The following is a 27,880-nucleotide window of genomic DNA, read 5'->3' on the forward strand; positions in this document are numbered from 1 at the left end:
AGGAAATGGAGCCCTAGAATATTCCAATAATAGTGAAATGCCTTGTGCCCAACAAGGGGTAGAGCCGATAACTGAGAAGCTTATCAGGTACTCAAAAGATGCAACTATTTGGTAATCATTAAAATGAGATGAAAGACAGTATTTGGCTATGTGACCACACACTCACAGTTTGCCAGAGGTAGACAAAGCCACTGCTAAACTCTGGGGAACAGCCAAGGAAAGGGTTTTCAACCTTTAAGGAAAAGCCATCATATAAGCCCCTCTCAGATTCTCTATATACATTCCTTTCTTCTTCCAAATTCCTGTGTGACTGTGAGGACGGAGCGTGTGCTCTGACAACACACAGCCCCGGCGGCCGCCCCTCTGGGCTGGGACGGGCCGGAGGTAGCTGCCCCTGGCCCCTGAGCACAGCTGACAGAATCCAGACTGATGGGCTGATGAACCCATTCATCAGAATCCAGAATCCACCGTGCTGCTAGTCTGGCACACCGTGCAAGTCTCTACGAAACAACTCTAAGGAGACGAAAACTGGAATAAGCCGTATTTAATATCATCCATAATATCTCAAATAAAAAAAGGGGGGGACCTCTATAGACCAATGGCTGCAATTCAGAAAATGCCTAACTATACCAAACAAGTTTTTAAAGGTCAGTTTTTATAATAGGATTCTACTCTGTAGCAAGTGTGTAATAAAGAAAAAAAAAGAAAAAGTTTATGTTCAGGACCCCTCATTAGGGTTTTTTCCCAGTAACCTTGACACGAAGGAGGGGGGGTCCTCTAAATAACCAACACAAAGGAGGAGGCACAACACGGATGTCACGGTTGCGTTCTAACAATCTCACTGCAAGGAGACACGATGGCCTGGCTCTGGGGTAACACGAGGGACGCCAAACTTCAGAGCAGAGTGGAGGACAGTTCCTGACGGGGTAAAGGTGCAGCTCTGAGCTTCCTGAAGCGGTCAGTACTCCGAGCGAACTCAACAGGAAGAGGTAAGAATCTTCTCTGCTGCATCGCCCTGAGCACAGCCGTCGCCCACCTCTTCACCTGCCTTCTCAAGGGAGAGGAGAGGTTCCCACTCCATTAGGCATCGGTTAAGCAGCATGTGGTGAGAGGCGCCTCTTCACTTGAGGGCTTCCGGACTCCTGGGCAGCCTTGCTCCGCGGGTCACATGTAGTCCTGAAGCGTGGACCACGTAACGGAAAGCCAAGTTTCAAAATTAGAAACGGAGCCAGTCACAATCCCGAGTGCTGTGAAGGAGGCAATAAGGCATTCAAACAAAAGATTAATAAAAACAATGTCTACACAGTCCGTGGCAGGGCTTGAAGATGAGAATTAAAATTTCAACTATGAAATGGGTTCATCAACAGCCAGAGACGTGGCTGCCCACCTGGCGTGGAGAGTGACCTGGAATCCAATTCTTTTGAGGCTCTATACATGGCGACTGGCAAAACACACGATAGGACAAGACCTATCAATTCCTTTCTTCGAAAATGGTTCTTAAGGGAGAGTCTGAGGTTAGTCCTTTTCCCACGGTCCTGCCTATTCAGCCATCCAGAGCTTGAAGGTCCTGTCGTACGAGCAAGTGGCTATGAGCTGCCCGTCGGAAGAAATGTCTAGGCCCATCACTTTGCCTTCATGGCCGGCCAGAGTCTTCAGTGGGGACCAGCCTGGGTGGGTCCAGATCTTGGCTGTGTTGTCATAAGCACCAGTCAGCAAGAAATTCCCATGGATAGCTTTAAGAGAGAAGAAGGGGAAGTGCTTGAGGAATTCCCGAATCAAAAGAGCATAGAAAACAAAAGCACAAAAGTCCACTAGAACAGAGGATTCTGAAAAAGAAGGGATCTCCCATTTGGAAAAGCCCAACATTCTCATCTACATTCCTATCAGGCCTCCAGGAGAGGCACTGCAGGCGGACTTAGGGAAACAAGTAACATCAGTAAGTTCTTCTGGCTCTTTCCCTGACAGTCTGTTCACAGTAATATTAAGGATTCAGTGCTCACAACTTTCATGGAAAAAACGAATGACTCAAAGCATTTATGAAAGTCTTCTGGATTTCCTGCGTTCCATGAAGCACAGTCTGTCTGTCCTGTGACAGGGCAAACCAGGAGGAAAACTTACGCTCAAACTTGACACCGGTCACTAAGTTCTGGTGGGCGGGGATGGTGTAGACACAGCGCCGCTGCCGAAGGTCCCACACTTTGCAGGTGTTGTCCCCGCTGCCGGTCGCAATGTGGTAGCTGTGGGTCGGGTGTAGTGTCCAAGTCAGAAACAAAGATACACTCTGACCAATAACCCTTCCCGCCCGCCATTCGATGAGTTTACTTTACCCATTGGGGGAGAAATTTATTCCATAGATTTCCTTCAGGTGGCCTTCTAGGAACATGATACACCGTCCTGTGCGCAGGTCCCAAACACGACCGAATGCATCCAGCCCCCTGACAAGATAGTTCATAAGTGAATGCGCTGAACCCGCTTCTGTGGACGCAGGCACACCTAAGAGGCGAACTACCGAGCTGCCCCCACCGCGGGGAAGAGGGCTTACCCAGTGCCAGCCAAAGAGCCGTCCTGATGGAAGGCGATGTCATACACACCCATGCTGTGGCCTTCCTGATGCAGGATCTCCTCCTGAGCCTCTAAATCCCATAAGCGCCATGAGCGGTCATAGCTACGAAAAAAATTAACTAGCAGATAATTCTGTTTCTACAATGTATGAAGCATTATAAACACTTGTAGCTGAAATTATGCTTCTGAAACCTTGTACAACCTGCCGGAAATTCTTCTCCGGCACAAACAACACCTCAGCAGCTAAGCCCGTCTGTCCTGAGTGCTAACTGGGAATCCACAACTTCCTAGCAACTCACTTCCGTGGCTATTTTAAGAATACAATTTCCTAAGAATGGCCCAGCAAAGACTGTGGCCTTCTTTCTTTCTCAATTCAACTGTTAAGCCCTTCCACTTACAGAGTACTTGCTGGGCCTTAAACTGGATGCTGGGGAGAGAAAAATCAATAAGCAAATAGATCAGTGCAACAGATGAGAAAGCAGAGGAAGAGACCTATACGTTTTTGGACAAAGATTTTCAAATGAGATCACTAAAGCAGTTTCAATAGGGAATAAAAGTCTCCTCAATAAATGAAGGTAGAGGGATGCCTGGATGGCTCAGCTGATGAAGCAAGTGACTCAGTCTCAGGGTCATGAGTTCAAGCCCCAAACTGGGTGTAGAGATTACTTAAATAAACTTAAAAGAGTATTGTAGAAGAATATTTATGGCATCTTTATCTTGAGTGACCCAAACCTGGAAAAACCCGAGAGAACGGACAAGTAAACTACAGTAGAGTCATACAATTGAATACTTCTCAGCAATAAGAAACTACTGATACACGCGACAACATATATGAATCTTAAAAACATCACGCTGAGTAAAAGCAGCCAGGCACAAATTCGTAGAGTATGAACAAGCAGAATTAATTTATGGCGACAGAAATCCAATCAGTAGTTGTACTGGAAGGGGGAGTCCACTGGGAAGAGGCATGAAGGAACTTTCTAGGGTGATTGAAATATTCTATTAAAAGGGATGTACGTTACATGAGCGTATACATTTGAACTGTACACTGAAAATAAATCCATTCTACTACTAAATTACATCCAATTAAAAAGTTCTTTAACAGATTCTGCCCTCAATGAACTTACAGAACCAGGAGGCCAACTGGCACTTTTTAAAAAAAGTTTTATTTTTTTTGAAAAAATTTTAATGTTTATTTATCTTAGAGACAGAGAGAAAGAGCACATGCACACGCAGGGGTCGAGGAAGGGACAGAGAGACAGGAAGACACAGAATCCAAAGCAGCTCCAGGCTCTGAGCTGTCAGTGCAGAGCCTGGCGCTGGGCTCATGAACCATGAGATCATGACCTGAGCTGAAGTCTCCCAGATGGCTCTAAAGATTTTTATTTTTAAGGAATCTTTTGTACCCAAATTGGGCCTTGAGCTTACAAACCCGAGATCAAGAGTCATATGCTCTACTGCCTGGGCTAGCTAGGCACCCCAGAATGGGAGACTGATTGTAAGCAGAGAGATTACAATACGATGTGTGGCAAGAACAAAACAAAACACCACTGGTACTGGGAAAGAAAGAGAAGACGGGACACCCAGATGGCTCAGTTGCTTGAATGGCTCAGGTCATGACCCTGGCGTCATGGGATTGAGTCTGAGTTGGGCTCCGTGATGAGAACGGAGCCTGCTTAAGACTCTCTCTGCCCCTCCCCCATGCCCTTAAAGAGAAAAAAGTGAAAATTCTAGCTTTCTGGCAATTAGTGACTGAAATTTCTGATTAACTGCAATTTAAAAGCAAATACACTTGGGGGTGCATGGGTGGCTCAGTTGGTTAAACACCCACCCAACTTTGGCTCAGGTCATGATCTCAAGGTTTGTGGGTTTGAGCCCTGCATCAGGCTCTGTGCTGACAGCTGAGTCTGGAGCCTGCTTTGGGTTCTGTGTCTCCCTCTCTGTCTGACCCTCCCCTGCTTGTGCTAGGTCTCCCTCAGTCTCTCTCTCAAAAATAAATAAATGTTAAAAAAGTAAAAATTAAAGCAAATACACTTGGCCCTAACTTTACCATATTTCCCCCCCTGATTTTGATTCATTGCAGTCTGAGAAAATCCTACTTGAAGATCTTTGTTCTTAAAATTTAGTTGGCAGTTAGTCATAAGGATTAGCTAGATGCCATGGCTGCACGACTAGAACAGTAACAGGATGGCTTACCAGGTGGTGCCCAGGAAGCGTCCTGACGGATGCCACATCACACGGGCCACGCGCACCGTATGGCCCTCAATATCTGCCACTGGTTCATCACTAAAAAAGAATCAAATGTAAGTGAGTAAATTCTTTTACAGTCATAAATATTCATTGAATTTATTAACTGTTGTGACTGATATACCCATTTTGTATGATTAAAGAGACCAAATGGTAACTAACTTCATAATTTATTAAAAGTGTAGGACTTTTTTTTTTTTAATTAACAACAATTTATGCTACTTCCCAAAGTTTTAAAAGATTTGGGGAGCACCTAGGTGGCTCAGTCAGTTGAGCATCCAACTTCGGCTCACGTCATGATCCCACAGTTTGTGGGTTTGAGCCCCACGTCGGGCTCTGTGCTGACAGCTAGCTCACAGCTTGGAGCCTGTCTTCAGATTCTGTGTCTCCCTCTCTCTCTGACCCTCCCCTGCTCACGCTGTCTCTCTCTCTCTCTCTCTCTCACTCAAAAATGAATACAAAATTAAAAAAAAATAAAAAATTTAAAAGATTTGGGACTATTTCATGTGCTCACAAGGCAAAACTGCCCAAAGTATTTCAATAAAGAACTATCTTCCTATATCTCAATGGACTATGTTAATCAACTCTTAATGCTATTCACAATTAGGATTAGAAAAAAATAAAAGATACTTCAGCCTGACGAGCAAAATAGTCTCTTTACACCAAAAGGAGTGTTGAGATTCTAGAAAGAAAACATACTTTGATAGAGATATGAAGCTATAGAAATCAAACAGTGTTGATGCAAATGGATTACAGATAAAATTTTCCTCAAACATTAGCTTGTTGAAGGATCCACAGGAAGAAAGGAACTCCTAAATAGACACTTAGTGTCGTTTTGGTAACCATCAAATTCTCCTCCCCAGCAACCACAGAAAAAAAAGGTCTGCAACACCAGTGAAAGGAAATAAACACAAATCCTAGAGAGGGCAATTAAAAAGGGAACTTTGTCAATGTGCACACATAGAGCTAATCAAGGCCCCAGGGGAACAAATATACTACTAAGTGATACGAAGCCAATTAAAACTTGCTCTGCTCAGAAGACAGACCCTGTCTGGCAGAGAGTGGAGACACTAATTAGCCCTCCACAAAAACCTGCAGTAAAAAGTCTCATGTGCTTTCCCAAAGAAAAAAAAAACTAAGCAACTGAATTCAGATTTCTTTTAGCCAGCAAAGTGCTTTCAAAAATTTTTTGGAAAACAATCATCATAAACTCGCTAAAAATAACGACGACAACAAAATCCCCGTGAACTGTTATAATGGGAAAACAGAGACTAGGAAAGGAGGATGCATTTGGGAGGAGACACCACTTCCTTGGCAATACTGCCAGACAGGACTTCACTTTCCTCCCCTCTGTGGCCATCTGCTAGGAACCAATGTGCTGCCAAGAATACTATCTCTCATCAATCTATCAAATAGTATATTTCTCCAATGTCAGTGTTGCACAGGAGGTGTAAACAGACTTTTCCAGAATAACTGGAGTGGGAAGACAATGGCCACTATGTTAGAGGCAAAATCAAGGTCCAAAGTTAACAAATAGGAAAAACCAGACCCGGCTCCTTCGGTGAGAATCGGTCTAAGAAAGAAATCCTACATTCTATATTCACACCACGTTCCCTGGCCTCTAAGACCATGTGTGGAGTTAAATGCCAGGTTTTGAGGTCCCAAGGACCAACCAAGCAGCTGTTTACCTGACCGATGCGGTACCGACACAACACGGATAGTCACCTGTCCAGGCTCCAAAGCTTCACAGAACCATCAGCAGCACACGAGGCGAGATTGACATCTTTCTGGTCCAAGGAGACAGTGGATTTTGGATGGAATACAATTGCTCCTACATTTGTGTTATGGCCTGAAGGAGTGTAAGAGATGAAAGTTAAAAGGTCCCTGCTCCTTATAATTTACATGCGAAAACAGACTATGATGAGTAACGTAGACGTGTATTAGGGAACACGAGGACAAATAGGGTAGTGAAGTAACTACTGAACTATTTAAAAAAAAAAAAAAGAACTGTTTTCACTTGAATCAATATTTAAATTACAAGGGTGCCTGGGTGGCTCGTTGGCTGAGCGAATCTTGGTTTCAGCTCAAGTCATGATCTCAGTTTCCTGAGTTCAAGCCCTGTGCTAGGCTCTGTCTGCACTGGCAGTCTGGAGCCTGCTTGGGATTCGGTCTCCTTCCCTCTCTGCCCCTCCCCCATTCATGCTGTCTCCATCTTTCTCAAAATAAAAAAGATAAACTTAAAAAAATATTTAAATTACATTTAAAAAAGCAAAACACAGGGGCACCTGGGTGGCTTAGTCGGTTAAGTGTCCAATTCTTGATTTCAGCTCAGGTCATGATCTCACAGTTTTGTGAGTTCAAGCCCCGTATCGGGCTCCATGTTGACTATGCAGAGCCTGCTTGGGATTCTCTCTCTCTGCTCCCCGACCCTCATGCTGTCTCTCTCTCAAAATAAATAAACTTAAAAAAAAAGGGGCAAAACACAAACAACCTTTATTTATTTGGTCTAGAGACTGTACAATGCCAGAGTGGGCTTGGACAGGAGGGAACAGTGGTTTGTGTAGAAAGTCATTATCTTCCCGCCTTGTGGTCAGAGAAAACCAAACCCAGTCAATTCAAATCCAGAATTAATCCTGCGTGCACCGGGCCTGAGCGTCGGGCAGAGTATTAGCCTCACTGTCCCCCGGGGTGCGCACTGTGCAGACGAGGGACACTCACACGGGACCCGGGCTCACCTCGCAGAGTGTGGAGGAGGCTGCAGTCGGGAACGGACCAGAGCTTGCAGAGCCCGCTCCTATCAAATACAAACGAAAGCATCTCAGCCAGGGTTGGTCTGGGAAGGAAAAGGTACCTTGGTAACATTCCTAAAGGACAATCTCTTCTCACCCCCCAAAACCTGACAGTGGCACACAGAAAAAGAAAACTTCTCATCGAAAGGTTTACAGAAGAAAGCTGTGGGCGCGTCTTTCGCAGCCCGAGGCCTCTACGGACCGGGAGGTGATAGAGTACCAGCCGCTGTTCTCCTCAACGTCTGGAGTGATGGGTGAGAAAAGACAAATTAAACTATCAACAATAAGATTAACAATCATGCTAACTCCTTAAGTAGGAATAGCATTTTACTGCTTACAGAGTACCTAAATTTTTTTTAAAAAGACTTTTAGAAAATTTCCAACAAATTACTTTTATTTCTATCATCTCAAGTGATCCTTATAACAGACCTGTGAGGTATGTAATGCAGGAAATAATCACTTCTACTTCTTCTTTTATTTTTTCTCAATGTTTATTTTTGATACAGAGAGAGACAGAGCATGAGAGGGGGAGGGGCAGAGAGAGGAGACACAGAACCGGAAGCAGGCTCCAGGGTCTGAGCTAGCTGTCAGCACAGAGCCTGACGCGGGGCTCGAACCCACGAACGTGAGATCTGACCTGAGCTGCAGTCGGAGGCTTAACCGACTAAGCCACCCAGGGGCCCCAGATCACTTTCACTTCTAAGGAAGGTAGTGGAGGCTTGGAGAGGCGGGGGTGGGGGGAGAGGTGGGGGTGAGATTTGTGTACGTCCTTGACTTTCTCCTGAACCGAGTTCAATTCCTGCCTAGTCAAGCAGTCCCTGCACAGGCCATGTAAAGAAGTTTCTCTTCTCACTAGACGGCCTTGTCCCACGAAAATAACTGAATCACTAATTAGGACAATAAAACTATCACGCCCTAAGAGCTTTCTGCATATGTGGCAGTAACTAGGAAAGAAAATAAAGATGAACACAGGAACTCGTGATTACGGAGTCCTTACCACACAGCACGCACTATTAAGGTAAAATGGTTTACAATATTAGTTCACTTTCCTCGACACATAAGGCAACCGAAGCTTACAGAGTCCCCTGCCTGGCTTATCTAACTGAAAAACCAAAGCTACACTGAGGTGTGGATACTGGTCAGCCTATAAATTCACTATTTATCTGCTCCAAAAATCTACTAGCATCAAGAGGATGACTGGCGGGTCATGGATCTCTGGTGTCCCTTGTGAACGGGAAGAAATTACGCCCAGCCTATCTTGTGTAACACAAGGGGCAAGCACTGGCCTCTCGAGTTTGGTGCGATCATGAGAAACAGGAAAAGGACACAGAAATGAGCACCCGAGGAAAAGGCTGATCCTCCCCCCCGCCCAAACCTGTCCTCCACTTAGGAAAAGATATCACCGTAAAATGGGACTTACCAACAAGCTGTGGCCAGCATTTTGGAATTAGGACTAAAGTGGCAGTAGGAGATAGGCCGATCATCCCCAATTTGGCTGCAGAAATTATTCAAAGACTTAAAAAAAAAAAAAGACAAACGGTAATCATTAGTAGGCTCATCCAGGGGTTTCTTGGGTTTTCCACAATAAAAAAAAAAGCCACCTTTCTGGTTTTAGCTCCCCCGCCCCAAGAGTCTTTCATAGTTTTGTTGTTAGGAGACGGTCAATAAATGAATGGAGCTGGGCCTCGTCTGGAACTCTGGCACGCCGTCTTTCACACTAGTCGTGTTGCCAGGTCCTGGTCAGCTCGGCATCCCCAGGAAAATCAGAGAGAGCTAGGGCACAGCTCTGACCTGTTCAAAGGGAACTGAAGTCTAGAGCCACAGGGACGCTGTTAAGTCCCAAGTACAGCAGGGTCCTGTCACCTTAACTGATGGCTCCTCCCAAACGGTGCGTGTGAGCAGGGAGAGATAACCACGGCTTGGACCTTCCAAGAGGCAGGCCACAGGAGGAAATCGAATGCAGAGCTAAGAGCCCCTGACACTTAGACAGTCACGGAGGGCATCTTACCCGGAGGGATTTGTGCAGCTCCTGCATCTGGGAGGTCCTCGTTGTCTCTGGAATCTCTTTATGGAGACGGGCCTCTTCCAAGCGTTTCATTGCCCTGCGACACAGACACATTACACATTATTCCTGTGAACAAACAGATGGGAAACTAAGGTCCACCCACGTATCCCTACCGTCAGTTTCATTTAACAGCCACCAGTCTTTATAAAGCTGATCATCGGGGCTTAAGAGGAAAAAGAAATAAATGTGCTTCTTTCTCCTTCTAGAGGCTCTCTGTACCTGGGCAGCGAATAATTAGCAATCCACAGTCTAGCAACCTTCAGGCTGTTTGGTCCTTCGTGGTACCAGGTTTGCTGATACTGAAAGTTAAATTAAGAGCAGAAAGGTTAAGTCTGAAGCATTCCTGCCCCTCTGACAGCTGGCAGTTCTCTACTGTAACTGTCCAGAAAAAAGGTGAATTAGTTCAGTCATAGGATGAAATCAGGTATGTGTGCTTTCTACTGTGTGTGTGTGTTTAAAGGAGGCTCCATGCCCGATGTCGGGGCTTGAACTCACAAACTTGTGATCAAGAGTCGCAGGCCCCACCAACTGAGCCAGCTAGGTGCCCCTCTATTGTGTTTTTATGAACTCTTATTGGATGGCTTCCGGCTCCTTGTTAAAAGTTACACTAGGAACGCTATGGTTTTTTCCTGAATGGGAAACCCACCTACCTTCCTTTATACCTACACAGAAAACACTAGCTATGGCCAGCAACTGTTCCTGAAGGGTAGAATCCTCACATAGCTTCCCTTCCCCCTAGCAAAGCAAACCCTGAAAACAGAAAATGAGAACTAACCCTTCATTCCCTTCATTTTTATACTGTGAAGCCAAAGACATATTTTACCTCTTCTTTTGACTTCTTAGATTTCTCATCATCTTTTTTGGTCTTTTTTAAGGCATCAGTACCAACCACTGAGAGGATATTTCTTAACCTATAACAAAAAAGAACAGAAATTAAACAGAGTTGAGATAAAGCCAGGAAAAAATGTACCTAAGAAGGGAGAATGCTTGCCCTGCTCTCTCCATTTAAACTAAGCAACCTTCTTTAAGAGTCATGTCATACCTAAACTTCCAGTGTGATTTTTCTTAAGTTTTCTTTTTTTGAGTCATCTCTAGACACACATGAGACTCAAACTTACGACCCCAAGAATCAAGAGTTGCATGCTCTACCAAATGAGCCGCCCAGGCACCCCTCCAGTGTGATTTCTTTCCCTTGGTCTTCTTTATTTAAAGATTCCCTAAATTCAACTATAAGCAATTACTGTATTCAATTTAGAGTCAGCTAGTCCCAACACGGCTGCCTCTTGGTCTGTGAGGACAGCCAACCTTAGCTCCAGGCCACAACATGCTGGATTACTGACTGAGGTGCTAAGTGCACAAAAACGACTAAGTAGCACTCCTTTATTCTAAATAGCATAACGGGGGGGAGGGGGGAAGATGTGGAGGAGGAGGAAGAAGGTGGATGGACAGAAAGTAACAGGGGAACCACAATATGCTGTATTAAGTATTACGACACTGATAAGGGCTGGGCGCTAAGGGGGCACATAAAAGAAACACCTAACCTAGGCTTGAAGGGGGGACCAGGGATGGTTTCATAAAGGTGTTCCCTACACGGAGTTCTCAATTAGTAAGGTTGACAGGTCAAGGATGGGAAAGGACAGCTGAAGCTGAGGGTTCAACAAATGTAAAGGTCTGGAGACAGGAAAAGCATGTTGAGCTTGGAATCACAGACAGTTCAGTACTGCTGGAGCACCGGGTGCCGGAGAGGGCTGGTGAGAATGGGGCAGCAAACAGAAACAGGGGCCACATCACAAAGAGCTCCTCATGCCCTGGTGAAGAGTTTACCTTTGAGAAGGATCCCCGGGGAAGCAGAGAAAATGGACTGAAGCAGGGAAATCAGTCTACTACATAGGAAGCCCCTGAGTCTTAATGGTGGTCTGAATCAAGACATTCACCTAAGGGTCTCCATAATAACACTCTGCTGGTGACTGGAAGACCAACAAATAATGAAAGTAAACCTTCTGAAAATGCTATTGAGAGAGTAACGTTGTACAATAGGCAATAATGGAGGGGCTTACTTTATAAGGGGTCAGGTGATAAAAGTCTTCTTTGAGAAGGTGACTTTTATGCTGAAACCAAAAGAATAAAGAGGCTTTATTTATTATTTCTTTTAATTTATTTTTGAGAGACAGAGAGAGACAGTGCGAGCAGGGGAGGGTCAGAGAGAGAGGGAGACACAGAATCTCAAGCAGGCTCCAGGCTCTGAGCTAGCTGTCAGCACAGACCCTGACACGGAGCTCGAACCCACGAACTGTGAGATCATGACCTGAGCCGAAGCCAGACACTTAACCGACTGAGCCACCCAGGTGCCCCTAAAAAGGCTTTAAAAGGCAAGACAGGGGAGAGGCACCCCTGGGTGGCTCAGTCAGTTAAACGTTCAACTTTGCCTCAGGTTATGATCTCATGATTTGGAGATCCAAAGCCCATGTTGGGCTCTGTGCTGACAGCTCAGAGCCTGGAACCTGCCTCAGATTCTGTGTCTCCCTCTCTCTCTGCCCCTCCCCTGCTTGGTTCTCTCTCTCCCTCTCTCAAAAATGAACAAATGTTAAAGGGAAAAAAAAAAGCAAGAGAGAGGAACAAAAAGAAATAATACGTGGAAAAACAGAGAAAGAGTTTGAGTATTCCAGGAAGACCCTTAAAGGCTACTAAGTCTAATAAATTGGAAAAGAGTGGTACAAATGATTGAAGAGTATAATCAAGAGTTTTTTTTACTCTGTGCTGTTTTTAATGTTTATTTACTTGGAGGGAGACGGGGTATGAATGGAAGAAAGGCAGAGAGAGAGGGAGAAAAGGAGAGAGGGGAAGAGAGGGAGAGAAGACGAGAGAGGAAGGAAGGGAGGGAGGGAGAGACATAACATCCCAAGAAAACTCTGCACTCAGTGCAGAGCCTGATGTAGGGCTCAATCCCATGACCCTGGGATCATGGCCAGAATTGAAATCAATAGTCAGACGCTTAGGGGCACCTGGGTGGCTCAGTCAGTTAAGCATCCGACTTTGGCCCGGGTCATGATCTCACAGTTCGTGGGTTCAAGCCCCGTTTCAGGCTCTGTGCTGATGGCACAGAGCCTGGAGCCTGCTTCAAATTCTCTGTTTCCCTCTCTCCCTATTCCTCCCCTGCTCATGCTCTCTGTCTCTCTCTCTCAAAAATAAACAAACATTAAAAAAAAAAAGAACTAAAAAAGAGATGCTTAACTGAGCCATGCAGGCATCCCTCCTCTGTGTAATAAGAAGACACCGTTGCATTTTAAGCAAGCAATACCGCAACAAGTCTGGGGCCATTGCAGTCATCTAGGTGTGAGAGCAATGAAGGCAGAGAAAAAAGGAGGTACGTTTTGGTACAAATCTAGAACAGACTAGGTTTTGCTGATGGATTACAAAGGAGGTAAGGCACTGAAAACTGTGATAGGTGGTGTTAGGTAAAAGGAGACTAGGAGAAGGAAGGGAAACCAAGGAGTTCGATGTAGACATGTCCGGGATGAACCTACAGAGTATCCAGGCTACACACAGGGACCTGGGAGACCTCAGAATATACAGGGTGAACAATGCCATGGGAGTGGACCTCCTCACCCAGGATGAACGTAGAATCAAGGCAAAGAACTGCAACATGTAAAGGTTAGGCAAGGTTTTTTAAAAAAAAAAAAAAAGGCTTAGAAGAAATCAGTCAGAGAAATAGGAGGAAAATTAGGATTTGGTTTTATGGAAGGGAATGTTTCAAAGAGGGACTAGCTGACAGTGTACCAGGACTATTGTTAGTAAAGATGAATTAGTGAACTTAATAACGAGCAATTTCCATGTGGCAGTGGTTGGTTTGCTGACGGTAAGTGAGGGGTAAGGGCCCAAAGAGAGTAAATGCAGTAAGTGAGGAGTAGCTGAGCCTTAAGGAAAAGGGGACCTTGGTGGGAGGGGCAGGCTGTCATCCATGTTTCAGGGGACTTGGCAAACCTAGGGCTCATGGTTCTGGTCTCCAAGGGCTAGGGGTAGGCAGCGGTGGCACCGAGCGCCTCCTCCAACACTGTGCTCTGGTGGAGGAGGCACCGACCTGTCCACTCCCCAAGTTCCACGCCTCCCCGACTAGGACAGCCAGTCCCCTCCCATTTGGGAGCTGCCTTTTCTTTCTGTCCTCTAGCCCTTCCTGGCCCCAGCCACCTGCCTGGGGCTGCCCCCCTCTGTTCCCCCTTATGGCCAGCCAGGCTGTTTTCGTAAGATACTGGGTTGGTACACTAATTTAAATAGGCCCAACATTTATTGGTTCTATTTAATGGACATGAGCTAATGAGAGAGGTTTAAAAGTGATTAAATGTGCATACTATGCAAAAAAAAAAAATTAAAGGAGAGATGGGACAGTGGACAGAAAGACAAGGGAGGTCCTCATAACTGTGTATGACTCGTCTGTCACTTAGAGTCTCTGTGACCTTAAAATCACAAGAGGGGGGGGCGTCTGAGTGGCTCAGTTGGTTGAGCGTCTGACTTCAACTCAGGTCATGATCTCACAGTTCATGGGTTTGAGCCCCGCATCGGGCTCTGTGCTGACGGCTAGCTCAGAGCCTGGAGCCTGCTTCCAGTTCTGTGTCTCCCTCTCTCTCTGACCCTCCCCTGCTCAAGTCATCTCTCTCTCTCAAAAATAAATAAAACATAAACAAAAATTTAAAAAAAAAGTTCGACAAGTATTTACCCAACTCACAATTCCATACTGAGGAAGGGGTTCACATATGAATACCCGCTTCATAGTTTAGAAAGAAAAATTAGTAGTGGAGTAGAAAACTGGCCTACTTAGATCATGGGCTAAGCTATATAAAAACAACTGAGTAATGTATTTTATTAACATTACCTAACACATTCTATTAAACTTTTAGCTACAAATATCAACTGAAATTGGAAAGTAGAACCTTGTGATTAAAGAGAGTAAAAATTTAGAAAAAGCACCTTTCTCTTCTTTCAGCCGGACCTTCTCCGAAGAGTGTGATGGGCTCCCCCAAGGCTCGAAGGCAAGCCTTGACCTCTGAGTCATCAGTGGAAACATTGATCTGCCGGGCGCGCTTTCTTCTCTCAAACTCGGCTAATACTTCAGCCTGCCGTTCACTGATGTGCTCTTCGATTTCAAACACCTCTCCTATGGAAAGAACAGGCAATATCAGCACAATCACCAGATCCTCAAATACGGGAAAAAATAATTTCTTACAATCGGAGTCTGTGTATTCCTCTAGGGACTAATCTAGTACATAAGTTCATAGTTTACTATTTCTCAGTTCATTAAATTCTGCCAAACACAAAAAACTAAATGGCACAGCTTTAACAGGCAGGAAGACTGGAGCACCTGGGTAGCTCAGCCGGTTGAGTTCGTCTGACTCTTGATTTTGGCTCAGGTCATGATCCCAAAATCATGGGATCAAGCCCTGTGTTGGGCACTGCGCTGAGCGTGGAGCCTGCTTGGGATTTTCTTTCTCTCTCTCTCTCTCTCTCTCTCTCTCTCTCTCTCTCTCTCTCTCCCTGTACCCCCCTCTCCTGCTCACGTGCACGTGCTCTCTCTCAAAAATAAAATTAAAACAATTCGTACATTACAATTGCATTTATGAAAAAAATCACAAATTTACAGCTTTATGAAATTATTGGAAAGACCCAGTTAATAAGGATTACAAGATTTTCTACTTCACACATTTCCACAATTTCATTTCTTTCAAAATAAAAACTATTACGTTTATGATTTAGAACATACTACATTTAGTGTGAAAACTGGAAAACTAAAAGGAGAGAATGTTACAAACCACGGTAGCTTCGAATCAATGCCAGAACTGTGTTAGATCTCCCGAAGACAAATGGAATCAGTATGAATCCAAATACATACTGAATAAGGGTGCGTGGGTGGCTCAGTCAGGTAAGCTTCCTACTCAGGTTTACTTTCTGCTTAGGTTCGTGGGTTCGAGCCCCACGTCGGGCTCTGTGCTGACAGCGTGGAGCTTGCTTGGGATTCTCTCTGCCCCATGCACCCGAGGTCTCTCATTCTCTCTCTCTCTCAAAATAAATAAATAAACTTCAAATACACATTGAATAAATTCCTGGTAAAATTACTAACAGCTGAATGGAAGAAAAAAATGTAGAAGAGGTTTTAAGAATAGGTCTCTCTGGATGTTGCTAACTGGGATAGACAAAGGATGGCCTTACAAATATGAAACTTTAATTGAAATTTTTTGACCTTATAAAACAAAGATAAAGAGGGACTCACAATTTGCTTCTTACCAGAGGTTATGTTAATATTTCCTGCCTCAATTCCAGCTTTAAGTCCTTCTTTTCCCAAAATCCCAGACTCTCCTTTGGCCAGACGCTCCCTCTCCTTCTCTTCCAAACTTCCGTAATAGATGTGTGGTTTCTTCACAACAGGAGCAACTAAGTCGTCAGGTGCCTTAGTTTTGGTTGCCTGCTAAATCAGAGACCTGGATTAACCTAAGGCTCAATCCTAGCAACTTACTAGGCTTCCCTGAAGGATCGAGCGCATCCTTCCATCCTATTTTCTCCCCAAAGGATATGTTGGACTCCAGTTAATCCTAACTGATTAGGAAAAGGAGGGGAGGATCTCTTAATCACTTAAGTTTGGCAGACAGGAAGAGGCTGGAAAAACTAGTTAATTACTCTTGGTAATTTTTCTATCAAAGGTTTGCTTTGGTGCACGTTTATATCAATCGGCTGCAATCTCTTCTTGGGTTTTATTTCATATTTCAAACGTTTTCAGTCGCAAGGCAACAGATATGAAATTTGAAGACCTTATTACAATTAAGAAGTCTGACACAGACATAAATCCGGGCCACGACACTATTCCCATTCAGTGCTCCGTTTTTGGACCAGTCGGAATAGGTATTTACCATTAGGGGCTGTAGTGAGAGATGCAAATGAACTACAACACAGGCAAGCACTTAGATCAGGAACACGCTGCTCCGCTAAGACAGGATCGAGTCTCGCAGCCTTTCACCCCAGTCCTCCACCGCCTTAGCCCTTTCCCGAGTGGCTCCAACCCCCAGAAACATCCTTTCAGCCCCCTTCGCGCTCCTCGCCAGAATGAGCTGAGATCCGTACCGTGGAGGAGGCTCGTGAGGAAGCCATGCTGAGCTCTGCAGCAGCGAAACCTCAGCAAAAGCCGAGTTGTACGTTTCAGACCGTCCACCGCGCGCCAAGCAATGCGGAAGTACGTCACCGACCGGAAGTGGGTCTAGGGCCGACGCAGAGTCCTGCGTGACGTGTGGCATGATGGGAATCGTAGTAGGCAAGAGTCCTGGAGCTAACCGGAGAGTGAGGAAAGCGGGCGGAGGACGAGGTTCTGAAGGAGGGAGGCCCAGAGTACTCTGGGAAATGTAGTCCAGTGAGCTTAGCAGAAGATTCGCGGTGGGCGCCGGGGTTCCGGGAAGAGGCTGAGCTGGGTTGAAAAAAGGTAGGTACGTTGAGTCGCGCGGCCCTGGACTGAGCTCGGGTAGCAAATGGAGGGCTTCTGGACCCGGTTGTCGCTCTCGGGCCTACTAGGGGCTTCACGTCTCCTGGAGTGGAGGGCCATGTTGCCATGGAAACCCTCTCCCTGGACTTTGAGTGCCTCTCGGGAGCTGTGGAGGGAATACTGTTCTCCGCTGGGGACATTGTCCCAGTACCTTCCTCTGAGCCGGGTGAATTTTTGGTGTATTTGGGCAGTGGCGACAGATTAGGCTCGAAAAAATCTCTAGCGCCAAAGTAAAAATAAAGGCCCGAAGGAGGCACGGAAGAGGCACGGCCTGCTTTTGTTGAGGTTTTTCAGCTCGGTCTTTGTATCTGACTCCGAGTGAGATGGTGCCCATGAAAGCGTCAGGTAGGGACTCCTGGGTGTCTCAATCGGTTGAGCATCCGACTTTGGCTCAGGTCATGATTTCACGGTTCGTGTGTTCGAGCCCCGCGTCGGGCTCTGTGTTGACAGTTCAGAACCTGGATGAACAAGGCAAAGGTTTTGCCCCCGTGTCAGGGGTGGAGGTGCTTGAAATATTGGCGTTTCTTGAGTTGGACAGCCACCCCCCCACCTCCCCAAGGGCAATTACAATAGTAAAAGCTGTTGTTTATTGAGTGTTTACTAAATGCCAGGTCATGTTCCAGGAACTTACTCTGCTAAATTACGTCGTTCAGTCTATACAACAGAGTACAGAAACTTGAGGAAACTAAGGGCCAGTGAAAGATGAAACTAGTTGTCCAAGATCAGTGGCGTTGTGGGGTTAGAATCTTGCCCTTTGCCCTTTGGCCTCCTGAGGGAGCACTTTTGCCCGGTACTCTGTACTGCCTCCTAGTGGCGAGCTTTTCACAGTTTGCAGAAAAGTGAAGAAAACCTACAGCAGGTTTTTTTTTTCCTTTTATTTATGTTTTTAAAAAATTTTTTAAATTTTTATTTATTTTTGAGAGACAGAGTGAGACAGAGTGTGAGCGAGGGAGGGGCAGAGAGAGAAGGAGACACAGAACCGGAAGCAGGCTCCAGGCTCTGAGCAAGCGGTCAGCACAGAGCCTGATGCGGGGCTCAAACCTACGAACTATGAGATCATGACCTGAGCTGAAGTCAGTTGCTCAACCGACTGAGCCACCCAGGCACCCCTTTTTTTCCTTTTAAGTATTATTTTCTCCCTTATTCCCCTTTGGAACTTTGGCTTCCTTTGTCATTTGTTTACATTGGATTCAAGGTAGTGTTTGATTTAATACAAAGCAATTTGAAATGTAATGAGCCAGCCGGTTCCCAAGCTCCCCCCGGAGGTTGCATTTCTTCCTTTGTGTACCTCAGAGACTCTAGCTACATCCTAGATAGATGTAATAAGAACTTATACCTATACATACTTTTTTTGAAAGTAAGCTCCATGCCCAACATGGGGTTTGAACTCATGACCCTGAGATTAAGAGTATGTACACACTACCAACGGAGCCAGACAGACGCCCCTGTAATGGAACGTCCTTTAAAGGAGCTTTCACTTAACATCATTCTCATTTAATCCTCACCATGTGACCCATGTAGTTTTTATAGGAGTTTGACATTTATTAACCAAACTGAATGGCTTCAACTTCATTTTTTAAATAGAGGTAATTTTGTCAGCTTCAGATGGTTTCTGTGTTAAAATGAAACTCTAAAGAAGAGGAATGGAAAAGCATAGCACAATGCTCAAGAAAAGTTCATTTCACCTAACTTGGGTGTCTTAGTTTATTCAACCGCACATTTACTGACTGGTGATTATGGAATCACTCTACTAGCTGCAATGGAGAATATAAAGATGTTGCCCTCCACAGGTTTTAAACTCAGTTGAGGAGTTTCTTTAAAAAATTGTTTTTCATTAGCCTAAGCGTTACCTTGGGTTTTCAGACTCTAGAGTGTTCTTTTGAGCCTCTTTGCATACTTGGTTCTCTCTGCCTGGAATGCGTTTCCTTACTCTCCTTTCTCTGCCTGCCCTTCACAAGTCAGCCTATAGATCTCCTCCAGGAAGTCTTCCGTATCTCTGTCTACCCCCACGCTCTACCCAGATTGGATTGGGTAGCTGTGTGGTGTCATTTTATTATCAAAATCTTATTAGAGTGTGTCGCAATTTTCTGTTTACATGTTTGTTTTCCCCACAGACTGCGACTATGCCTTTTAACTCTGTAGCTGGAGCACAGGAAGTGTTTGTTTAATGACTGACCTATCCATTTAGGACCTATTTAGACCCAGAGGATTACCCCGTGAATTGTGAGTTATATGGAGTTTTCCTAAGATTTAGTAGACTGATTTCAGTGTTCAGCAGTGATACAAATCTCTTACAGCTCTCATGCAGAGTTGATCAAATTTAATGGCTTGCATACTCTCCCACTAACTATACCGAATTAAGATGTGATTATTTGTTTTATTTATTTATTTTTAAGATGTGATATTTTAACTTTATTCTCTGTGGTGGACTATTTCTTTAAATGTGACTGGAACTAAGATTGAAGTGATTATTGCCTAGAATTCACTTTTATAGGTAGCTTACTCTTTTTTATTCCTTGAAAACTGTTTTTTTTTTGTATTTGCAGAGTTCTAGATCTCCATCATGTAATAATCATACATCTAATGACTTCGACATCTCTATGTGACCCAAATGAGTCCTTTGTATCACCATTCATTTAGAACGCATGCTGACAATTGACCTCGTATTTGTAGCTGAGGTTTTTCCCCTCCAGCTTTTCCTCCTCTGCTATTTCTAACAGCTGGCAACAGTTCATTGGGTCTGGCCCTTGGGGTTGATCTCAGGATGCTGCGGCGAAAACCAACCCGCCTGGAGCTGAAGCTTGATGACATTGAGGAGTTTGAGAGCATTCGAAAGGACCTGGAGGTAAGAATACAACTTTCGAACCCTTAGGGATATTTAAAACAGTAACTCCGACTTTTGAACTCCAGACCCTTATACCAACAGCTTATTTGAAACCTCTATTTGGATGCTTTACAGGCATCTCAGACTTAATGTGTTAGTTTCTTGTGGCTTGCTGTAGCAAATTACCACAAAATTGGTGGCTTAAAACAACAGAAATCTATTCTTTTACCATCAAGGTGTCAGCAGGACCACGCTCCCCCCAGAGGCTCTGGAGCAGAATCCGTTCCTTGACTCGGCTTCTGGTAGCCACTGGCATTCCTTGACTTGTGGTCTCATCTCTCCAATCTCCGCATCCATGATCACATTGCTTTCTCTTGTTCTGTCTGCGAAATCTCCCTCTGCCCTCTTTTACAAGGAAATATGCCATCTAGGGCCCTCTCAGATAATTCAGGATAATGTCTTCATTTCAAGACTCTTTATCACATCTGCAAAGACCCTTTTCCCATATAGGGCATCATTTAAGATCCGGGAATTGGACTAAGAGCTTTCATTCAGCCTACTGAACTTAACATGTTAAAACGACAAACCCCTTGAGGTTCCCCTCAGTGTTCCCTTGTGAGTATCTGTGTCGTTGCTGGAGGCAGAGACCCGGGAATCACTCCTGAGTTCTAGCTCTTCCTTACCCTTTATCTGTACCCTGTGTGTTTCCCCGGTTCCAGCCCTGGTCCAAGGAACCGTCATCTGTCTCTCTCTGTACAATCTCAGTTGCATCTTAAGTGGTCTTCCTACTTCCATTTTTGTCTCAATCCATTCTCCACCAGGTTTCTAGACTGATCTTTAAAAATGTTCAGATCATATCATTTCCCCTGCTTCAAACTACTCATGGTTTCCTGCGCATAGAATAATCTCAGTTCCTTACCATAGCCTACAAGATTTGGTATGTTCTGGTTCCTCATGTTTTGCCTCCTGCCATTCTTTGCTTTGGCCTCTGTGCCCCAGGCACACTGGCTTTCTTCCACTTCCTTGAACACGCCAAGCTGTTCATCACTCGTGGCCTTTGCACATGTTATTTTCCTCTCCCCCTTTCTTCATGTCTGTTTAAGTGTCACTTTCTCAGTCTGAGATGCTGCTTCTGACCTGTCCCACGTTAGGGGTGTCATTCCCATCCATGCTCTCACCAGCTCATTAGGGTCTCTCAAAGCATTTTATTTTATTTTATAGCATTTATTATAATTTACAGTGATTTGTTTATTGTAAAAGCATTTACATTAGGAGCCTTGATTGTAGAAATCATGTCTGTCTGCTTCACTGTTGAGTTCCCAGCGTCGGGTATCATGGTAGGAGCTCAGTATGTTCTCTTTTGTTTTTTTAAATAGGCTCCATGTGGGGCTTAAACTCATGACCCTGAGATCAAGACCTGAGTTGAGGTCAGGAGTCAGACAGTTAACTGACTGGGCCACCCAGGTGCCCCCTCAGTAGGTATTTTTAAGTGTATCTTATCCCCCGTATTGGATGTCCATGAATAAGACAAGTTCTTTAGAAACCGTCAGAATGAAGTCGACTCCTTGGGATGGTATACAAGGTCCTTTGTGGCATAGTCCTTGCTCGTCTCTCCACTTTATCTTCCACTGACAAGTTATCTTTCATCTCGGTACCACTGCACCCTCGGTTCTTTCCCTGAAATGCCCTTTCACTATGGCTTAAACTTCAGCTGTAACGAGTCTCATAAAGTGTTGGCATGCTGAACTTTGACTCTGCAGAATCAGCTCACTGTTGAGTTAGTAAGCTACTCACTAAAGGCAATTATCCAGTGAGTTTGACTTGTTTTAGAGCAACTTAGGAGGAATAGTTTTGCCCTAAACTACACTTAAATGAAACCAGTAGAAACTGGCATTTCATTTGTTACTGAAATTGGTTTAATTACATTTTGATGACTCTGGATTCCGAAGCCGTCAGCAGTTATTCATAGTGGGAAGCCTTTTAAATGATTTCATTCCATTTGGACATTCTCAGTTTCTCATGGCTTATAAAATGATAGTATCCTGGGGCACCTGGGTGGCTCAGTTGGTTGTGTCTGACTTGGCTCAGGTCATGATCTCACAGTTTGTGGGTTTGAGCCTCGCGTTGGACTCTGTGCTGACAGCTCAGAGCCTGGAGCCTGTCTTCAGATTCTGTATCTTCCTCTCTCTCTGACCCTCCCTGCTCATGCTGTCTCTCTCTCTCTCTCTCTGTCTCTCTCTGTCTCTCTCTCTCTCTCTCAAAAATAAATAATAAAAAAACATTTAAAAATTTTTTTTAATGATAGTATCCTTTGCCTTTTAACCTGTTTTCACTAAGATATTTGGGGAGGACTTTGTAATGTTACTTACTGGTAATGTAGACTAACGAGAGAGTAACTCAGAAAGGTCATTTTATAAATACACATGCATATATATGTATAAAGTAGTATCTTATTCGGTATACTTCGGTGACGTTGGCATTTAAGTACGAGTTCATTAGTAGGTGGTGAAGAATGGTGGGGATTCCAGTGGTTAGAGTAGTCAAGTCATTCTCCTGGGGAACGCGGGATGAAACATTCGTTCACTGTCTCAGGGGACGTAATAACCCAATACAGTCTCTATAGGCAGCTCATAGTATAAACGTTACGGATGAGTGTGAGTCTCTCGTTGAAAATGATCAAACTGAGGGGCGCCTGCCTGGCTCAGTCAGCAGAACATGCAACTCTTGATCTCGGGGGTTGTGAGATCAAGCCGCACATTGGGTGTAGGGATAACTTAAAAATAAAATCTTAAAAAATCTAAAACAGTGACCAAACTAAGACATTGACTTGAATTCTGTTTAGTCACTTGTGATGTAAGAGCCAAACCTCTTACCTGAAAACAAAATGAAACCTCAAAACTCAGGCCTTTTGCTAAGGTAGCACAGAACCTCATATTCTTGTTACATTTAACCTCATGGTGTCAGGGAAGCTGTTAATTCCTGGTGGTTATTACTTAATTTTTCCATCTATTCTCTTGACTAATACATTTACTGAAACAGCTTTCTCTCCCTCTTGTCTGCCAACTCTTGCTTAACTTTTTTTCCAGTTTTAGTGAGGAAAAACTGACATACCTCACTATGTAGAGCATGACGGTGTGATTGACACATACTGTGAAATGATGGCCACAGTAGGTTTAGCTAACTCCCATCTTCTCATTATTATTTATCTTTCTAATTGCAGCTTCCTGCTCTGAAGCTCTACCACTGCACACCCAATTCCTCCCTTCTTTTTGTCTCTGTGGTAGTGTGGACTTTCCTCTATCAGAGCCACGATCACCCTGTGTTGTCACTGTGTGTTACCCTGTTTCCGGGTTAGACTGTGACATCCTGAAGGGTGGGGGTTATATCTTTTCTCACAATATCCCTGTATCCCTCCTGCTGCCCTTATTATCCATTTAAACCTAGGATTTCAGCTTCTTATTCCATAGGCCCTACCCTAGCCTTTACCCTATGCTTAGTGCATGGTAGGTGCTAAATAAATGTTTGGTGATGGAGAATGTTGCCTAAATCCTAAAACTTTTATACTTTCAGAACCGTAAGAAACAAAAGGAGGAAGTGGATGTGGTAGGAATCAGTGATGGAGAAGGTGCTGTTGGGCTCGGCAGTGACCCCAAGAGCCGGGAACAAATGATTAACGATCGAATTGGTTATAAACCCCAACCCAAGCCCAACAATCGTTCATCTCAATTTGGAAGTTTTGAATTTTAGAGGCAGATTATCTTGCATGCCAGAGCTCGGGAATGGAGCAAAAGGATGGCAGAAGTTCGAATAAGATAGAGAACTGAGTGCTGGAAATCAAGCAGAATGTCTTACCTCCTGCAGAGAAATACTTCTTTCCTTCCAAGTGGAAATCCAAACTCTAGTTTCTCTCTGGAAAATCTGACTCTATAAAACTTGTCTGACTTTTGTTTTTAAAAATAAATCTATTTTTGGAAAAGTGTGCAACACCCTCAGTGAAGTATAAGAAGAGTACTGTGTCACCCAAGACTTTAAACGGTAATCACTCCAAGAGGTAGCATCATTCTTCCCACCTCTACTGGGTGTCTAAGCACGGGGTGGGGGAGGGAACACACTTCCGGTGGCCCTGTCTCGGACTCCTTCAACGTCTCTCTTCAGCAGCTGTTGATTGAGTTATGTGCAAGGTGCCATTTTAGGCATTTAGTAACATCAGAGAACATACTGGAAGATCTCAGCGCTTGTGGAGGTCAGATTCTATTGACATGTAAATGTGATCAAGGTGTGGGTTTCCAGAATCTGTTTACTGATGGCTTTGTAGCTGGTTTGGGTGTGATCCGGGGGAAGAGCAGTGAGGGAAACATGGCAATAGCAATGCAAACATGCCCATCATTCCAGTTTGCCTTCCTTTTCCAATTTGCCTAAGAATTTTTCCTACCAGGAGCCAATCTGAGAGGGTAATTTAGAATGGGAGGGTAGGGGGGCGTGCCTGGCTGGCTCAGTCTGGGGATTGTGAGTTCAAGCCCCACATTGGGTATAAAGATTTCTAAAAAAATAAACTGTTGTTTTCACTGTTTATTTCAACTACAGTGAATTGTCAACTGTGTTAGAAGGAACCTGGAGAATCATGTTTTTGTTTTTAATTTTATTTACTTAGAGACTGTGCATGCATGCACACACTTGAGCAGGGGAGGAGCTGAGAGAATTCCAAGTAGGCTTCTCATTGTCAGTGCAGAACCTGATGTGGGGCTCAAACTGGTGTGAGGTCACAAACTGAGCTGAAATCAAGAGTCAGACGCCCCTGGAATCATCAGTTCTGAATAGACCCTTTAGCCAGATTTTACCCACTCATCCTAGGGGTAGGTTAAGGGTGGTACTAAGACTATGGGGAGGCAGGGCACCTGGCAGGCTCAGCCAATTGTGTCCAACTTTGGCTCAGGTCATGATTTCATAGTTCATGAGTTCAAGCCCCACATTGGGCTTGCTGCTGTCAGCAGAGCCTGCTTGGGATCCTCTTTCCCCCCCTCTCTGCCCCTCCCCCACTTGTGTACTCTCTCAAAAACATTAAAAACATATACATGTGAGAGAGGCAGTTACAGAAAAGGATATGTGGTTCTCTTCCTCCAACTGTTCTTTCAAAACCCGTTCTTCCAGTTTGATAAAGAACCTTCAATTCTGTTACGGTCTTAAAAGACATGGCAAGAGTCAGACTCCAAGTAGGGAAATTGAGTGCATTACTTTGAAGCCTGCAAAGGCAGGATAGAAGAGGGAAAAAAAGAGAAACTAGCTTCTGCCATAGGCTGTGACCGACTTGCCAGAATGCATAGGCACAGAAACATGAAAACATTGAGCCTCAATTTCTTCTTCCCTCCTAATTAGCCAACACTCTAAGGGATGTAGATGTAAAGACACTGGACCAAGTGCTTTGTGCAGATTATCTCCGAGAGTCCTAGACCCTACTTTTACAAAAGGGGAAAAACTAATGCTCAGCTTTAAGGGATAAAGCTGAGATTTGAAACCAAGCATGCTGATTTCTGAGCCTGTATTTCCAAACTTTGTTACCTGCTCTCCTAGTCTCTCCCCGATGAGTCTAGAATGTGAGGCTATCAGGGGCAAAGTGAGGATGCCATTCCAATTCTCAGGAAATGTCCAGGCCATTTTATGTATGGAGGAGACATTTACCAGATGAGCACATAAGGCCTTACTGCATAAATCCTTTTAGACACAACTGAAAGCCCATGCACAAATCGTGTTATTCCTTAGGTCCTAGTGTCCATGTCCACAAGATGGTCAGGTGCTTGTGAAGAGATACTAACCTCATCCAGAAGAGCTTACCTTTCAGTTCCTAAAAGTGTGCATTAAAAAAATCACCAAAAATATATTATCATTTCATTGCCTATTAAGTGCTAGGTGCTTTATAAATATTGCTCCTAAGTTGAAAATGGTACTATTACTGCCTTTTTATAAATGAGAACACTAAGGTTTAGGGATTGTTAAAATCACTTGCCTAAGGTCACTTTTTGTAGATTTTATTTTTGAGAGAGTATGGAGGGGCGGGCGGCAGAGAGGGAGGCTCCAGGCTGAGCTTTCAGCAGAGCCCAACACGGGGCTCAAACCCATGAACTGAGATCATGACCTGAGCCAAGGTTGGATGCTCAACCAACTGAGCCAACCAGGTGCCCCAAGTAAGTGGGGAAGGGGGGTGCCCGCCAGGGACCAAACCCAGTACAAAGACCATGCTCCTCATACTACATTAAGGAGATGGCCAGGAATGGTTTTGGACAGTAAGCTACCTTCTAGAGGTCCTTGAGTAGGAGTGGCAGGTGACAGCAGCATTCTGGCATTATGGAAGGGATAGCCAGGGTCAATGCTACCTCCGCTTAGTAGTCAAGATCCCAGAGGCCCAGATCAGAACCTCTTGCCCAATAGCATAAACACAGAAGGGATTAGGATATGATGGGTTAGCTTTTAAATTCAATTCAGGACTTCTTGGTATTTGCAGCTTGGTGAAACCTTGTCTTGTCGCCCTCCTGTCATTTTAAGGAGAGGAGGATTTCATGAGGATGAAAATGCAAAGGGGACACTTTAAAGTCTGCCATCTTTAAAAACAGATGGTAATGGCCAAGAAAAAAAGACCACTTGAGCAGAAAGACATGCATAGAATCACAAAATCAAAATATTTATTTTGTTCTTTTACATATGACACTGTTAAAACATTCCTACTACAGCAACACTGCTCTCCAGGAGCTTACAATCTAAAATGGTCAACATTAATTGTAGACTCAGTGATTAAGGCATTATATCAAATGCAGACTTTGTATCTTTAGATGTATCTTCTGAAAGAAGCAGCTGGAGAGAGCAGGATCAAAATTAAAGGACATGAACATGTGACCCCTGCCCCCTCCCCTTCCAGCTCCTTGTAAGAAAACTCCCTGTGGCTAGATCCCCAGCCCAGAGCCTCACAGTCTGAAATAGAATTCCAGACAGCCTTATCATAGAAGTAGTGAAGAAGTGTTAATTTTTAATTCATTGTTGGACACAGAGGATTCCCTGTTCATGGACAACAAGGGGCTGAGTGTTCCTCTAACAGACTGGAGACAGCACCTAAGATTCTGGAACTCTGTGGGAGGTACTAGTAGGTGGCCCTTTACTCGGCTTTATAGAAATTCTGGCAAGACAATTTCTCCTCAAAGCACACTGAAGGGTCTCTACAGTTTTACAGTGTGCAGCTGTACCTGGATTCACTGCAGAGCAACGTCCACTGCCTCAGGAGGGCTAGGAACTCTAACATATAGACTGAAAAGACAAGAAAGGGAAAGAAAAGCCAAAGAAATGGTGATACCGGCTTCTAAGAGAAGTTGAACAGGGAAGGAGGAAAAGAAGTTTGGATCCAAAAGGAACAAAGTCAGGCACTAAATTCCTCAACAGGGATACACAAATCAAAGTCAATGAGATCATTCAATACAAGACACAATCCAAGAGCTCAAGAAAGATGGAATTTAAATTTAAATTTTTTCTCCTTCTCTAGCTTCTTGGCAAACTAATCAAAGAATTGCTGGATTCAGGTTTTTCATGACACTTGATCTTGAATACTTGAAGACCTATCCCTGTTGAATTTCAAACTCACAGCGCTTTGTCTTAACTGGCCTTGATTTTTCTTAGCTTACAGATAAGGTCCTGTCTCTGAAAAGGATATTTTATAGCAGCTCATGCCCCGATTTCCAGAGAGCACCAGGGTCACTATTAAACATTGAGTCTTATTTTCTCATGGTTTTATTATTCCTTGGCTTCCGAGATAATAACAGGCTATTTACACCTTCCTGTTGGACTCTGTTGCTACCTGTCATTCACTCTCCTCTTGCTTAATATCAGCACTACAAGGC

At 44.4% G+C, this 27,880-nt stretch overlaps 2 protein-coding genes across 9 annotated transcripts; one reads left to right on the forward strand and one right to left on the reverse strand.

Moving 5' to 3' along the window:
• Positions 1 to 529: 529 nt before the first annotated feature.
• Positions 530 to 16,869, reverse strand: PRPF4 (pre-mRNA processing factor 4). Of its 4 annotated transcripts, XR_003901972.1 has the most exons (15): positions 16,768 to 16,869; positions 15,937 to 16,117; positions 14,626 to 14,812; positions 10,487 to 10,574; positions 9,883 to 9,962; positions 9,607 to 9,700; positions 9,019 to 9,113; positions 7,545 to 7,603; positions 6,535 to 6,658; positions 4,759 to 4,848; positions 2,543 to 2,665; positions 2,328 to 2,435; positions 2,119 to 2,237; positions 1,388 to 1,733; positions 530 to 1,247 (listed from the first exon to the last, which is right to left on the reverse strand). XR_003901972.1 is itself a non-coding variant. In XM_029920550.1 (14 exons), the coding sequence occupies exons 1-14, from the start codon at positions 16,792 to 16,794 to the stop codon at positions 1,540 to 1,542; spliced, it is 1,566 nt and encodes a 521-aa protein (XP_029776410.1). In that variant the 5' UTR covers positions 16,795 to 16,869; the 3' UTR covers positions 530 to 1,539. The 4 variants fall into 4 exon arrangements, 3 of the variants coding, with proteins under 3 accessions (XP_029776410.1, XP_029776409.1, XP_029776411.1); XM_029920550.1 differs by having other exon boundaries at positions 530 to 1,733; positions 15,937 to 16,114; XM_029920549.1 differs by having other exon boundaries at positions 530 to 1,733.
• Positions 16,870 to 16,961: 92 nt separating this feature from the next.
• CDC26 (cell division cycle 26) lies at positions 16,962 to 23,995 on the forward strand. 5 transcript variants are annotated; one of them, XM_029919885.1, is made up of 4 exons: positions 16,962 to 17,119; positions 19,294 to 19,402; positions 19,726 to 20,024; positions 23,574 to 23,995. In XM_029919885.1, the coding sequence occupies exons 3-4, from the start codon at positions 19,944 to 19,946 to the stop codon at positions 23,748 to 23,750; spliced, it is 258 nt and encodes an 85-aa protein (XP_029775745.1). In that variant the 5' UTR covers positions 16,962 to 17,119; positions 19,294 to 19,402; positions 19,726 to 19,943; the 3' UTR covers positions 23,751 to 23,995. The 5 variants fall into 5 exon arrangements, with proteins under 5 accessions (XP_029775745.1, XP_029775748.1, XP_029775746.1 ...); XM_029919886.1 differs by having other exon boundaries at positions 16,963 to 17,123; positions 19,900 to 20,024; XM_029919884.1 differs by having other exon boundaries at positions 16,963 to 17,119; positions 19,900 to 20,024.
• Positions 23,996 to 27,880: the final 3,885 nt, after the last annotated feature.

This window comes from Suricata suricatta, chromosome 13 (assembly GCF_006229205.1).
Source record: "Suricata suricatta isolate VVHF042 chromosome 13, meerkat_22Aug2017_6uvM2_HiC, whole genome shotgun sequence".
NCBI lineage: Eukaryota > Metazoa > Chordata > Mammalia > Carnivora > Herpestidae > Suricata > Suricata suricatta.